Here is a 13,804-nt window from a genome sequence, read left to right on the forward strand (position 1 = left end):
GAGGAAGAAGAGACGTAAACGTAGAAAAGAGAAAGAGGGAGAGAGAAGGATTGCGCGAGGCATGAAAAAAGGAACTAAAAACAAGATGAAGTTCCTTTTCTTCTTTTCCCGCTTTGCTATTCATATTTAAATATAACAAATATATATATATATATTTATTTATTTATTTATATTTTTTTTTCTGACTCTGATTTCATATGACGAAGGCTTCCTTCATGCCGCACTTCCGCTATGATGAAAAAAAAAAAAAGAGGAGGAAGAAAAAGAAGGGGAAAAGGGGGAAATGGAACACATATGCATATGTGCTCGTGTGGTGACTTTATAAACAAACTTACTTCCATTGTTTTCCTTTACCCCCTCCCCCTCCCCCCGATATTGCGTGTTTGTGTTGTTGTTTTTTTTTCTTTATTTCCCCCTTCACTCCACTCCCCTTTTTGACTTCTCCTCCTTTCTTTCCTATCCATTCCCCCTCACTCCATTCATCGTATTTTTATACCTCCTCTTTGTCTTTCTCTTTCCCTCTCATTCACTCTCACTCTTTTCATTTAATTAGTGTATATTTATGTTTTGTTTTGTGGTGACGTTTTTTTTTTTTTTTTCCCCCCCCCTTCCTTTCTTTTCTTTTCCTTTTTGCTGCTTGTTTTTCTCCCTTTTTCTCCTTTTTTTTTTCCTTCACTTTTATCCTTTTTGTTTTTTTTTGTTTCGGAGGGAAAATGGGGGGCCGTTGTTTCGGTTGTACCTCTTTTTTTTTTTTTAGTTTTTTTGTTCTTTTATTTTTTCTTTAGCAACATCCACTCTTTTGACCTCCGCTGTTGGTTGCTGGGCGGTTATTACCGGTTAGTAATGGCCTTCCACCAGCAGTTGCGCCGCTGTTGGCTCCCTGAGCAGCCACACGTTTCTTAATATTTTTTGCCATCTCAATGAAAGCCGTCTCCACGTTGGAGGATTCTTTAGCACTTGTCTCCAGGAAGGGAATCCCGAGGCTGTCAGCAAATTCCTGTGCCATCTGCGTGTCAACGGCCTTCTTCGTAACGAGGTCACATTTATTGCCGACTAGCAGCTTGTTCACATTCTCACTGGCAAACTTGTCAATTTCAGAAAGCCAAGTTTTTACGTTGTTGAAACTCTCCATATCGGTAGTATCATACACAATAATAATGCCGTGTGCCCCGCGGTAGTAACTACTGGTGATGGTACGGAAGCGCTCCTGGCCGGCAGTATCCCAAATTTGTAATTTAATAACTTTACCATCAATATCCAGTGTGCGAATTTTAAAGTCCACACCGATGGTGCTGATGTAACTCTCCGTGTAGCTGTCGTCCGCAAAACGAAGAAGGAGACACGACTTTCCCACACCGCTATCGCCAATGAGCAACAGCTTAAAAAGGTGATCGTACTCTGTAGACATAATTCACCGGTTTACTTGCAAAATAATTTCTTTGATCCCTTTTCCCTACTGTTCTCGATTGATTTGGCTGCTGTTGTTGCTACAGTTGTTGTTTTTTTAACACTTCCTTTCTTTTCGCTTCACAAAGAGGAAACAAAAAAAAAAAAAAAGAAACCTTCCCCCTTCTTTTCTCCTAATATGTCTCTGTTACCTGAGATGGTGCTGCTAAGTGAATGATTTCACACACGCAAAAACAGACTATAACCTACTTGTCGTGACTGTGAGAATACACTTCAGTTTGTTTGTTTTTTTTTTAAAGAAAGAGTTGTAGAGCAATTGAATAGTGTAACCGTATGGAAACGTGCAAGTTAAATGCGAAAATTGAAAATATATATATATATATAGTCCAGAAAATTTAAAGGAATAAAAGAAGAAGGAATAAAAGACGCAATACGCCTAACGGTAAAGGCAGAAAAAAAGACAGACGTACATTAGAAAATTAATGGTTTTAATGAAGAAACCAAAGGAAACCTTTACACCATTCTGATCATTTGTTGGATGTCTCTCTCTCATACGCTTTTCTCTATATATATGCAGTTAAAATTTCATTCTCTCCTTTACGTCTAACGAAACAATTTTGGTCCTTCCTTCATCTTCTACCACTTAAAAACCAAAACAAGCACCTAACGGGGAAGACGACAAAGAAAAAAAAAAGAAGGGAGGAAAAAAGGCATCGTTCAGTAACTGAGTAATGGAGCAACATTGGGAATCAGAAAAGAGACAGAGAGAGAGAGATAGGGAGGAGAAGAATAGAAACAAAAGTGTATTAAGTTGAAGATGCCACTGTGACGACGGCAAAGAGGAGATAACAAAAAAGGGAAAAGAGGAAGATGAGTGAAAGAAATAGAGAGAAAGCGGGGCTCAAATGTAAAAAAGTGAAAAAGAAAAAAGTGGGAAAGAACATAATCCGGAAGCATAGGCTTACATAGCAACCACCCGCCAAGTTCTGCGAAAACATGGTTGAAAGGGTCACTGCCACAATACTCGCACCTGCGCATATGCCTTCATATGTAGATCCTGAAATGTACACGGAACTCCCACACACAATTGGCAATGAAACACACAAATATTCAAATACAAAATATATATAATGGGAAGAGGGGAAATATTGGGCATACGTGCGAGATTAAGTGTCACAGTTCACATCCACGAAACTAAACACCACCTTCACGTCATCACACCAATTCATTCTCCTCTTCTCTTTTATTTACTTTTAAACGCTCAACATTGCGCCAGAAACCGTAACAATTGTATCTGCTCCCATTGTGGTTTCTTCACATATATAAACCATCGAAGAGTCGAATGGAAAACAAAACATTCCGCCCTCTTAATACTTTCGATTTGGATATCTTCTCTTTTTTTTTTTATTTCTAACCTCCCTTTTTCTCTCTCCCTCACTTTTAATAGTTCCTACTTTTCGTCCCGCCCGTTAACCCTCTTTCCTGCCCGAAAAACAAACGGTCCCACCATTTCATTCCTTTTGCTGCCCTCTTCTCTTATTTGAAAATCACCTCCCGTTCGTTATGTTACTTTCTTCACTTCCTGTCGTATTCTTATTCATATTCATTCCTTCGCTTGGCGATCCGTAATTGTGTGTACTTGTGTAACGATATGCACGAGAAGCGCTCGTTCCTGTACTTAATTCTCTCCCCCATATAGACAACACACATGCACACATCCTACAAAACGCATCATATAACCTCCTTTCCCTGTGCTTTTTTTTTTACTTTTTGCCTGCACCTAACAATCGAAAATATATTAGAAGCCAAACACATACACACACATATATATATATATATATAGATATAGATATATGCACAGGTTTTTTTATTTTATTTTTTTTAAAAAAAAACATACAAACGTACACATACGCATTATTCCGCTTCCTTTACCCAGGCGCTGCAACTTCCCTCCTTCTGATATATTTATCGGTACATTCGGCAAGGAATGAGGGACCTTTTCCCGTAAAATGGTATAAAAGTGACGGCGAAACGCCACTTAAAATGTATGTGTAAATATAAATAAATAAATATGTATATATATGTGTGTGTGAATGTTCCTTTTTATTTCCTTTTGTTTTCTTTTCTGATCCTTTTCTTCAACCGATTAATTGAGGACAGTCAAACAGGGTGGTGGATTCACTTCCCTGATCTTCACTATAGTCGTTACAGCCTTTTGCTTTTTATTTATTAACTTACTTGCATGACTTGACGAGTCACAAATACACAAGCATTATCATACGTCCTTTCCCTTCACTTTTCTTTTCCTCCTTTTGTCCCCCAAAAACAAATCATCGCCCTGTACAAAACAAAAAAAATTACCGGAATCTCCTCTCAATTTCACCAATTACTCTTCACGCATCTCAACTCCTTCACCACATGTTCTCTACACACTCTCCCAACCTCTTGTCGACAACATTTGTGTAAAAAGAAAGCAGAAAAATGAAGAGACAATGGGAATCTAACGTAAGCTCACGTCACATCTGCTTCATCGCACAAATAAAAATGTTAAAGAAAGAAGAAAAAAAGAAAAATTTAATTGAAACGAAATTATTTGGGTAGGAGAAAGTGGCGATGCTGAAACAAAATCTGTTGTGCATGTGGAGAAAAGAGCACCATCGAAATCTTCGAACGAAAGCAAAAAAAAAAGTAAACATACTTGAAAAAACGTGAAATATTTCCTATCTTGAACCTGTTCGGATATGATCCCTCTTTTATCTTTTATTTCTTTTTTTTTTTTGATCCCTTCGTCCAAATCCCCATCAAGGCACAGCATTCAGCACTTCTCCTTTTTCTTTAAAAGAAAATAAACAAGCATTAAAAAAAAAAAGAAGATAAGCCAGTTGCTATAATGAATGAAATGACTAGAAACAATTTGAAAAAAAAAAGGAGAGAAAGAAAAAAAGAAATGACACCATTTATTTTTTTTTCTTTTTTGCTTAGTTTTGCTCTTTGCCTATTTTCTTCCTTCTGGTGCTCTGCACTTCTCTACCAGTCTCGCACAGAAAAAGTCATACGTTATTTTTTTTTTCCCCCACCTCACCAACCTGATTTTCATCATCTAATCTGGTAGTTGGGATTGCCTACTTGCGTTTCTTCATCGTAACACACACGCACACAAGCATATTTATTTATTTATTCATTTACTTATTTATTTATTTATACATTTGTTTACTCCTTAGACGGGACATGGCCTCGGGAACGTACACACGTATTTATTTATACGCTGCAAGCATAGGCTAAAAAAAAAACAATAATAAGCATAATAATAATAATAATAATAAGTGGAAATGCAGTGGCGACAGCCACCCACCCTCTCTCCTCCCCTCCCTTCCATGGAATACAATAATAAAACATTTTATTTCCCCAACAGGTTCTCAACGATCCATTATGTTTCGTTTTTCATTTATTTATTCTTATTATTTTTTTTTTGAAATTTGGTCGGTTCCCGGTTACAGCAAATGAGGAAATGAATGAGTGAAATAACACTTCACCAAAAAAAAACATGCAGACATTTACGAGGTAACGGAGGGACCGCCACTTTTTTTTTTCTTTCGTAAACAAAAAGAAGAAAAGAGGCGGAGCCGAATATTTGCATCCGCATTCTCTTCTTCTGTGTACACTCGACCACGTTTATAATAATGCAGTGTACATTTTTACCTTATTTTATATAATTATTTCTTCACATTTTCTTCCGAGATTGTCATTTCCGCCACCTTCCAACAACACAAGTCACGGAATTGAAGATATTTATAAACGCTTGAAGGTGGTGAGGAACAAAATGAATTGATATCAAAAAAAACAAAACAAAAATTGGAAACCGTAAGAAGCATATGACAGCGAGGAATTAAAGTGCAACAGAAAATGAAATATAATTATAAAAATGATAACAACAATAATAATAATAATAATAACAGTGATAACACCAAATATATAATAATAATAATAATAATAATGAAAATGAAAATAAGCGAACAAAACAATGCAATGATGTGAAGAGAACACACTGAAAGAAGAAGGTATGGGTATTGACGAGATGTGATGTGTTAGAGGGGAAAGTGAGAGAGATGAAATATAATTTCAAAGAAAAAAGGAATTAAAAAGAATCAAGTAATATACCTTTTTCTTCTTTAATTTCTCTTTATCTCTTATATTGGTGCTTCTTCGATTCCCTTTATTATTTTTTTTCTTTCGGTTTATTGTGAGTGTAGAGAAAAAAAAAGATATTGGAGTGGCACCAAATCAGCACCGAAAGATCCAACGGTAGTTGGAGTTAAGAGCAAAACATAACATAACATTTATAATAATAATAATAGAAAAAAACACTCCATCTGTAAAAAAATTTTCTACACCCCTTACAAAACACATCATTCAGAACAAAAAAGAAAAAAAGCGAAATAACATTTTCAAGTAACTTTTTACTTATCTCTTTCCTGACTCACCATATGGCATATGATTGCCGCAGTGGAAAGAAACAAAAAAAACAAAAAAAAAGGCGAGTGGGAAGAGGGAGCACGCATCTAAAAATATATTTTTCTTAATAAAAAAAAAAAATCATATCATTAATTGTTGTTTTTATATAGTTATTTGTATTTACAACAGAAACAACAGCATCAAAATCAGTAAAAGAAATGGAAGCGGCGCATTACTGGTCGGTGGCATTATAATAAAATGATGAAGGTGGGGGGAAAATAAAAACGAGGAACGCCTAATCATTTCTAAAATTACTTTATCATTGGAAAATTAGAGACAATGGAGTAGAAATGAAATGAAATTCAAATGTCACACCCATTTTTTTTTTTACTTATATTACCCACTCATAAAATAAAAAGGGTAAAAATAAAATAAAGTCCCCCGTTTCCGGTAGCGTTAACTCCCTCGACAACCCTTGCAATTTAATATAATCAAAGCAGGAAAAAAAAAAGAGAAACAAAAATGTGTTTGTAAGTAAATATTTCATCGGCCGCTAGGCTTTTCTCCTTCCTTCTTTTTTTTTTCGTTTCTTCCTTCCATCGTTTCCTTCTCCTTTTCAGGTACGTGGAGCAGTGGTATGAAGGGCCGGAAATAAAAATGTACGGAATAAATATAAAAGGGAGAAAAGAAAGAACAAAACAAAGAGCATGACGAGACCAAACCGTTTTACGCTTACATAAACAAAAACAAAGTCAAAAAAAGAAACATGCCATTTAGCTGTTAGCTTGTTTCTGCTCGGCAGTCGTGCTTTTTATATATTTCTTATTTATTTATCTCCCGCTTCACAAGTTTGAGAGAATACAAAATGAAATTAGGGCATCAATAAAAACAAAAAAATCATACTTTAAAAAAGACTGCAACAGCAACACATGGGGGAGAGATTAAAACATTTATTTTTATCTAAACATTTGCTTTAATTATATTTTATGTAAAATTGCACACGCGTGTGTAATATGTCCCCTCTTTTTTCTATTTTCCCCCCTTTCTTTGCCCGCTTCGTCACTCCAAATGACTAACGGCATGAAAAGGAAACGAAACAGAAGAAGTACACTTATAATATTTACTTTTTAGTATTTAATTATCTTTTCATTGTTTATTTTTTTTTTCCTTTCCCCCTTCCGTATTCCCCATTTAATATTTTGATACATAAGAATAATGACGCCAAAACAGAGGAAAAAAAAATCTGACGACGACATCATAACATTCATCACTTTATTATCATATCAGTAATAGAAGTAATGGCAGAAGCAGAAGTGATTGTAATTTCTTTCAATACTTAACGAAAAAAAAAAAGTAACAATGGCACAATCAGCACACTCGCTTTCCATTGTCCTTTTTTATTTGTTTTTTTTTTTGGTTCCTTGATAGTCGCGTTTATTCGTTCAGTTTTGGGTTTTCATTTTATTCTCCAAAACAAAAACAAAAGCACACATGCACCCGTGTGGAATAAAAACAAGAAACAAAAGAATTAATTAATTAATGACTTCAACTTTCATATTTGAGAAACACAGACACACACACACATACACACAACATATATATATATATATATGTATGAAATGAGTTGAACAAATGAAAGAGCACATGAGAGGAAACACGAAACACAATAAAAACATATATTTATTTGTTTATTTAAAATGCCTACGCGGGTGTGTGCCCTTTTCTTCTTGGACTTTGTTCCTTCGTTACTTTCAAAAAAAAAACGTTAAAAACATCCGCTGATTGTTATTGATTTTTTTTTGCATCTTTCCTTCAACCCACTGGAAAATTGATACGATTATACCCCACCGTCTTTATTTTCGTCCCTTCAACTCTCTTTAAAATACAATGAATATTGGAGTGAACACGAAAAGAGGAGTAAAGCAGAAGAAAAAAACAAAGATGAAAAATTAGGGAAATACAAGGACAAAAGGAACACACAACAAAAATAATAGTAACAATAATTATCGGAATAAAGCAATAAATAAGACAGCAACAACAACAACAACAATATTATTAAATAATAATAATAGTAATAGTCAATAACAATCATCTTAATAATAATAATAAACGAACGAATAAAATGGAAAGTAAAGGGAAGACACAGAGAGAGAGAGAGAAAAGAAGAGACAAAAAAGAGGGGGAAAGTGATGGAGCTCCATGGCTAAACCACTTACACTCAAGTAAATATTTACTAAATTATTCATTAATAATAATATATACGTTTATATTTATCTACACTTATCCAACACTTACTTATTTCTTGTCTTCTTTTCCTTATTTGGATTTTACTTTGTTTTATCAGTTGTTTCTCTTTTGTTTTTAAAAAAAAATGGTGTAATCCCAAGCAGTCTCTCATGCTATTTCGTCCTCTTTTTCTAATTTTTCTCTTCTCTTCTCTCTTTCTTATTTTTTTCTTACAATTTATGCCATACATGATTAAATATATTGAATAGGTAAATACATGGTTATATTGTACACATGTTTTATACGCGCAGTATCATCTTTATATTTGTCTGTTTGTTTTTTTTTTTAGGTTCTGCTCAAATACAAAGAAAACAGGAGCGACGGGGTATTATATACCTCTTCTTCTTTTTGTAACCCTCTTGGCTTTTTTTTTTTTAATGCACGTTAATTCCTCAACCCCTCTCTTGTTGCTTGTGTTGTTGTTTTTCATCTTTTACATTTGTGAATGTAATGAAATGGATAACAATAATATTAAACAATATTATTCAATCAAATAAGATAAAGCTTATACACACGGAGAGGCAACAGACAAAAAAGAAAAAAAAGAAAAACTGTCATAACCCTCCCTTCCTCCGCTCGAATCTTTTGAACAAAACGAACCAAAAGAAAAAACAAAAAACGAATATAAAATGAATCAAAACACGAGCTGAGAAATTTAGAACACACGCGCAAAATGAAAAACAGCAGAGCATAAGAAAAACAATAAAGGAGAAAAACGGAGGAAAAATTAATGTTAAGGTGAAGTGGAAGGAAAGGAAAAAAAACATATGAAGCAACAAAAGGGAGATTGGGGCAAAAAAAAAAATCAAAAAAACACAAGAAGCATTCAAAAGAAAAGCACATTATAAACTAATCAATTGATTACTGTTAAAAACAGACCAATCAAATCAGCATGGGCGCACATTTATACATAAATATAACAACATCATAACATTCATATATATGTTTATGTGCATATATTTTCACGTTTATATATATTTGTATTTATATTTAAACATTTATTCGTGAGGAATTTTATATACTTCCCAGGTATCGCTCACATTCTCTTTTCGTCCTTCATCTATTTAGTTTGTTTCTTTTGTTTTATTACTGTTTTATTACTACTATTATTATTGCTTTTATTGTTATCTTGTTTTCATTGGTTTTTGTTGCCTCGGTCTCGTTTCATTTTGTCTTTTTTTTTTTCCATTGCGGTTTCATTTACGTCAATCTATCTTCAACTTCGACGGTATTAACCGAGCGGCTACGAGAATATTCATGAGAATACAAAACATATATATATATATTATTTATTTAATTTAATTTAATTAATACGAAATAGGGTAAGATTAGGTAAAAACAAATAAGATGAGTGAGTGTGATGGCCACTTCTGTATTTTTGCCTTTTTGTTTGTTTGCTTGTTTGTTTGTTTTTTTTTATTTTTTCCGTTTTCTTTTTATTTGCTTTGTTTTCTTTTCAGTTTGGTACCAATAAGGGAGAGAGAGAAAAAGAAACAACAAAATTAAAACTCCACAAACGAAAACGTTTGGATAGGAAAAGAAAGGACAAAAGGTTTTATAAGGAAAAAAAACGATTATTTTAAGTAGAGAACGGCACACAAAAACAAAAGGGTGAAAAAGATAAGAAGAAAGGTAAAATATCATCGACTGGGTCGTTTTTTTTCTTTTCATTATTTATCAATCGGGTTGTGTCTGTTTGGTGTTTGAAAATTTTTTAAATTTGTGTTTAATTCATTTGTTTCGTTTCTGCTTTTTTTAAAGAAAGAATCAACAATCAAACAAAAACGGCGTCGGCAAATAAAAAGAAACGGAAAGATAACAACAAGTATCGTAGACTAATTTTATATATTTATAAATATCCATACAAATATAGTGCTATATTAATATATTTATTTATTTATTTATTTATTTATTTATTTTGTTTCATTTAAATGTAAAAAGAAAAAAGAAGATTGAAACAAAAACGGAGGAAGGGAGGGAAACATATAATCAATCAACAAGGGGTAAATAAGAAAAAAAACAAAAAAGAAATTGGCGGCAATGTTTTCCCTTTGCGTTGCTGTTGTTGTTCTAGGTCGTTTTTTTTTGCTTTTATTTTGCTTACTTTAAAGCTGCTTTTTTTAAAAATCAATACAAAGCCCCCCCCCCGCCCCAAACATTTTGCTTCGCCTCATTTTATAATTCCCCAATTAGTTGCACATTTCATTTATTTGTACAACACCGACAAGAGCGCAAAGGAAGTGAGAGCGGGAGAGGAAAAAAAAGAAAAGGAAAAAGAAAAAGAAAAAACAATACGGGGAAACAAAAAGTGACACATCACGCCTCGACAATATTAGTCATGAAATAATATTTCTATTTCTCGTTCATACTCCTCCTTCGATGCCTTTTTTTTTCCCCCCCCCACCCCTCCCGCTTCTTTCTCATTTTCATATTCATTCCCATTTCCCTTTCTTCCATCTTCCTTTCTCTATCACTCTCCCCATTTTATTTATAATTATATAAGTAAATATATATACATATATATATATTCTTTCCAACTGTGTATGCTCTTACAAACACAAATAAGCACAAATATATTTATATATATATATATTTATATTCATATAAATATATAAATGTGAATGTACATACTTGTGTGCAATTGAATGATTGGCGGAATATACATATATTTATTTATATTATTATTTTTAGTGCATTTGCAGCACGAGGTCAATTGCTCCTCTTCCTCATCGTCATCATCGTCGTTATTCATCTTCATTTTCTTTTCTTTCCTTCTTTATTCCTCCACCACTACCTTTCCCATGCCTACCCTCGCCTTCCCCTCTTTATTCTTACCACCATTATAATAATATAACGCAACATAACATAAAATAACATATCATATAATTATTATTTATTTAATATCATTAGTCAGTTTATCAATTGGCATTTGTTATTACTTGATACTTGGCATCATTTGGTGTTGTTTGGTGTTGTTGTTGTTGCTGCTGCTGTTTTTTTTTTCATTTTTTACTTTTTGCTTTTTTTGTGTACCAACACACACACACACACACACACACACATATATACGTATATACATATATATATATATAAAGATATATATATTACTGAAATCAATTAAATACATCTACTTCAATATATATATATATATATATATACGTGTCTGTACGTGTATTTCTACTTCATTTAATTATTCTTTTTGTCGTTTGCTTTTTTATTTTATTTTATTTTATTTCCCCCCTCTTCCTCTTTAATATTGTGGTCACTACTGCTACTTTGTGTCACTGCTTCACCTCCCACCCTCCGCTGCGTAATATATATATATTTATTTATTTATTTATATTAGTTCATCAATAGTTAAACTTATTTCAATTAATTTAATATTTTATTCCTTTTTCCTTTTCTTCCTCCTCTCTTATTAATTTATCCACATATTTTTGTACTTTCCTCCCGCATTCTTTATCTTCCTTCTTTTTTTTTCTTTTTTTTTTTTTTTAGTTACCTTCCGATATCTCAATCGTACAAAAACAAAAAATGTTTTCTGCGGAAGAAGAAGAAGAAGAAAAACAGTTCAAAATCGCTGGAGAATAAAAGCAATTAACGAATATATAAATATAAATATAAATGTGAAATATAAATCGAAACGAAGGAATGGAATGGAGTGGAGTGGAATGAAATGAAGTGGTGAAAAAAAAAAAAAAGATGTTCGGACAAAACAAAAAAATGGAGAGAAATTTTTTATTAAAAGGAAAAAAAGAAAAAAGAAGGTGGAAAAAGGCAACAAGCACTTTACACGAAAATAAAACAAATATGTGCATATGCAAAAAAAAAAACATTAAGGGAAGGAAAATAATAATAATAATAATAATAATAATAACAAGGATGATAAAAGAAAAAAAATGATTTGCGCCCTTCTTCAATTACAACTATCCACCGAAAAAAAAAAAACACACACACACCACACACACCACAACATTAATGTAAGTTATGTGTAAATAAATATATTTAAATATATTTATTTATTTACTTATTTATTTCATTCGTTGAAATGCACTCGCTTAGAAATAATATACCGACTCCTATTAGTTAGTGTAAGTGAGCAGTCAATGATGTGATGATCGTGTTGGAATTTTATTAAATTAATAAAAAGAAAAAAAAAGAAAAAAAGGAAATGATGAAACAAAAACCAAAAGAATGATAAACATTTAAATATTTATAATATATTAAAGTGTGTTTGTGTGTTTGAATGAGTGAATAAGTGAATGAGAAAGTCAACAAATGGAAATATTCCCTTTATATATATAAATATATAAATATATAAATATATATATTCTTTTTACTTTTTATTAAAATTCCATTCACCATTCCGCCCTCTCCCACACATACACTCAACCACCCACTTACATGGAATGCACCGCGTTATACAAATACATTTTTTTTATAAAAAAAATTCATTTATAAAATATATAAATTGCGTATGCACCATATCAGTGCGTGAAGAAACCATGACGGCAACTCAACACTGTTGGCAGCTTGATCTGAGACAGAGAAACAAAACACACAACAAAAAGAAAAAAAACAAAGAGGGGGGGGAAAAAAAAAAGGAAACTGAGTTACAGAGTAGAAACAAAATAAAATAAAATGTATTTTCTTAAGAAGAAGGGGCAAAGAAAAAACAAAATAAAATAAAATAAAAAAGGGGGAAAAAGCACAAGAAACACTATTGACAAGCAGCCCACCTTGCACTTAAATACAAGTGCATGCACTTATTCACTTATATATTTATTAATATTTAATTCTTAACGTATATATACATTTTTACATATACCCTTCCGTTACATTGCGTTAACAATCATATTACAAATCCCTTCAGTACCCAAATTCCCTTGACTTTTATTCTATCTCTTCTTTCTCTTTTTTCTCTTTTTTTTTTTAAAAAAAAGGATTTTTTTTTCTTCATTTTCTTTTGTTTTTCTATTTTATTTTATTGTTCCTTTACAATTTTTGTTCGTGTTTAATTTCCCCTTTCCTCCCAATACATTTATTTAAACACAAACACGCAAGCGGAAACAATTTTAAGACATTGCAACACAAATATAATTTACACACATACATTGAGATGGAAATGAAATGGGGACGTAAATTAATTATTTTATTTTTTTTCAAAGAAAAAAAGGAAAGTGGAACCGAGTGGAGTTTATTTGAATGAGGAAAAAAAATTTAAAGAAAAAAAAACACACAAAAAAAAACTAACAAAGACGGGAAAAGGAAACAGGGAAAAAAAAAGCAGCAGCAGCAAGAGGTGAAGCAGTAAAAATAAAAATACAACAACAAAATCGCAACAATAACAGAAAAAAACAAACAAACAAGAATAATACGAAAAAAAAAAAGACACTTACGGATAAGTAATGGAAAACAAAGAAAAAAAAATTATAAAAGAGCACAAGAAAAGACAAGAGAGAGAGAGAGAGAGGAAAGGGAAAGGAAGAAAAAAAAGTTAAAAACAAATAAATAAATAATAATAATAATAAAACAAAAATAGTGATCGACAGTTATGTCAAACACATAGGGATTAGTAGATAAGACAACTTAAAAGAAAAGGAAAATGGAAACCGCCAGAAAATGAAAAAAAAAAGGAAAAGATATAAAGTCAAATATA

The 13,804-nt window shown here is 32.2% G+C and overlaps 1 protein-coding gene across 1 annotated transcript; it reads right to left on the reverse strand.

Annotated features, from left to right (window-relative positions):
* Positions 1 to 781: 781 nt before the first annotated feature.
* On the reverse strand, positions 782 to 1,408 carry TbgDal_VIII510 (small GTP-binding protein Rab1, putative; the record flags this gene model as incomplete). The annotated part of the gene is made up of 1 exon (XM_011777073.1): positions 782 to 1,408. The coding sequence occupies one exon, from the start codon at positions 1,406 to 1,408 to the stop codon at positions 782 to 784; it is 627 nt and encodes a 208-aa protein (XP_011775375.1).
* Between the last annotated feature and the right edge of the window lie 12,396 nt (positions 1,409 to 13,804).

This window comes from Trypanosoma brucei, chromosome 8, assembly GCF_000210295.1.
Source record: "Trypanosoma brucei gambiense DAL972 chromosome 8, complete sequence".
Taxonomy (NCBI): Eukaryota; Euglenozoa; class Kinetoplastea; order Trypanosomatida; family Trypanosomatidae; genus Trypanosoma; species Trypanosoma brucei.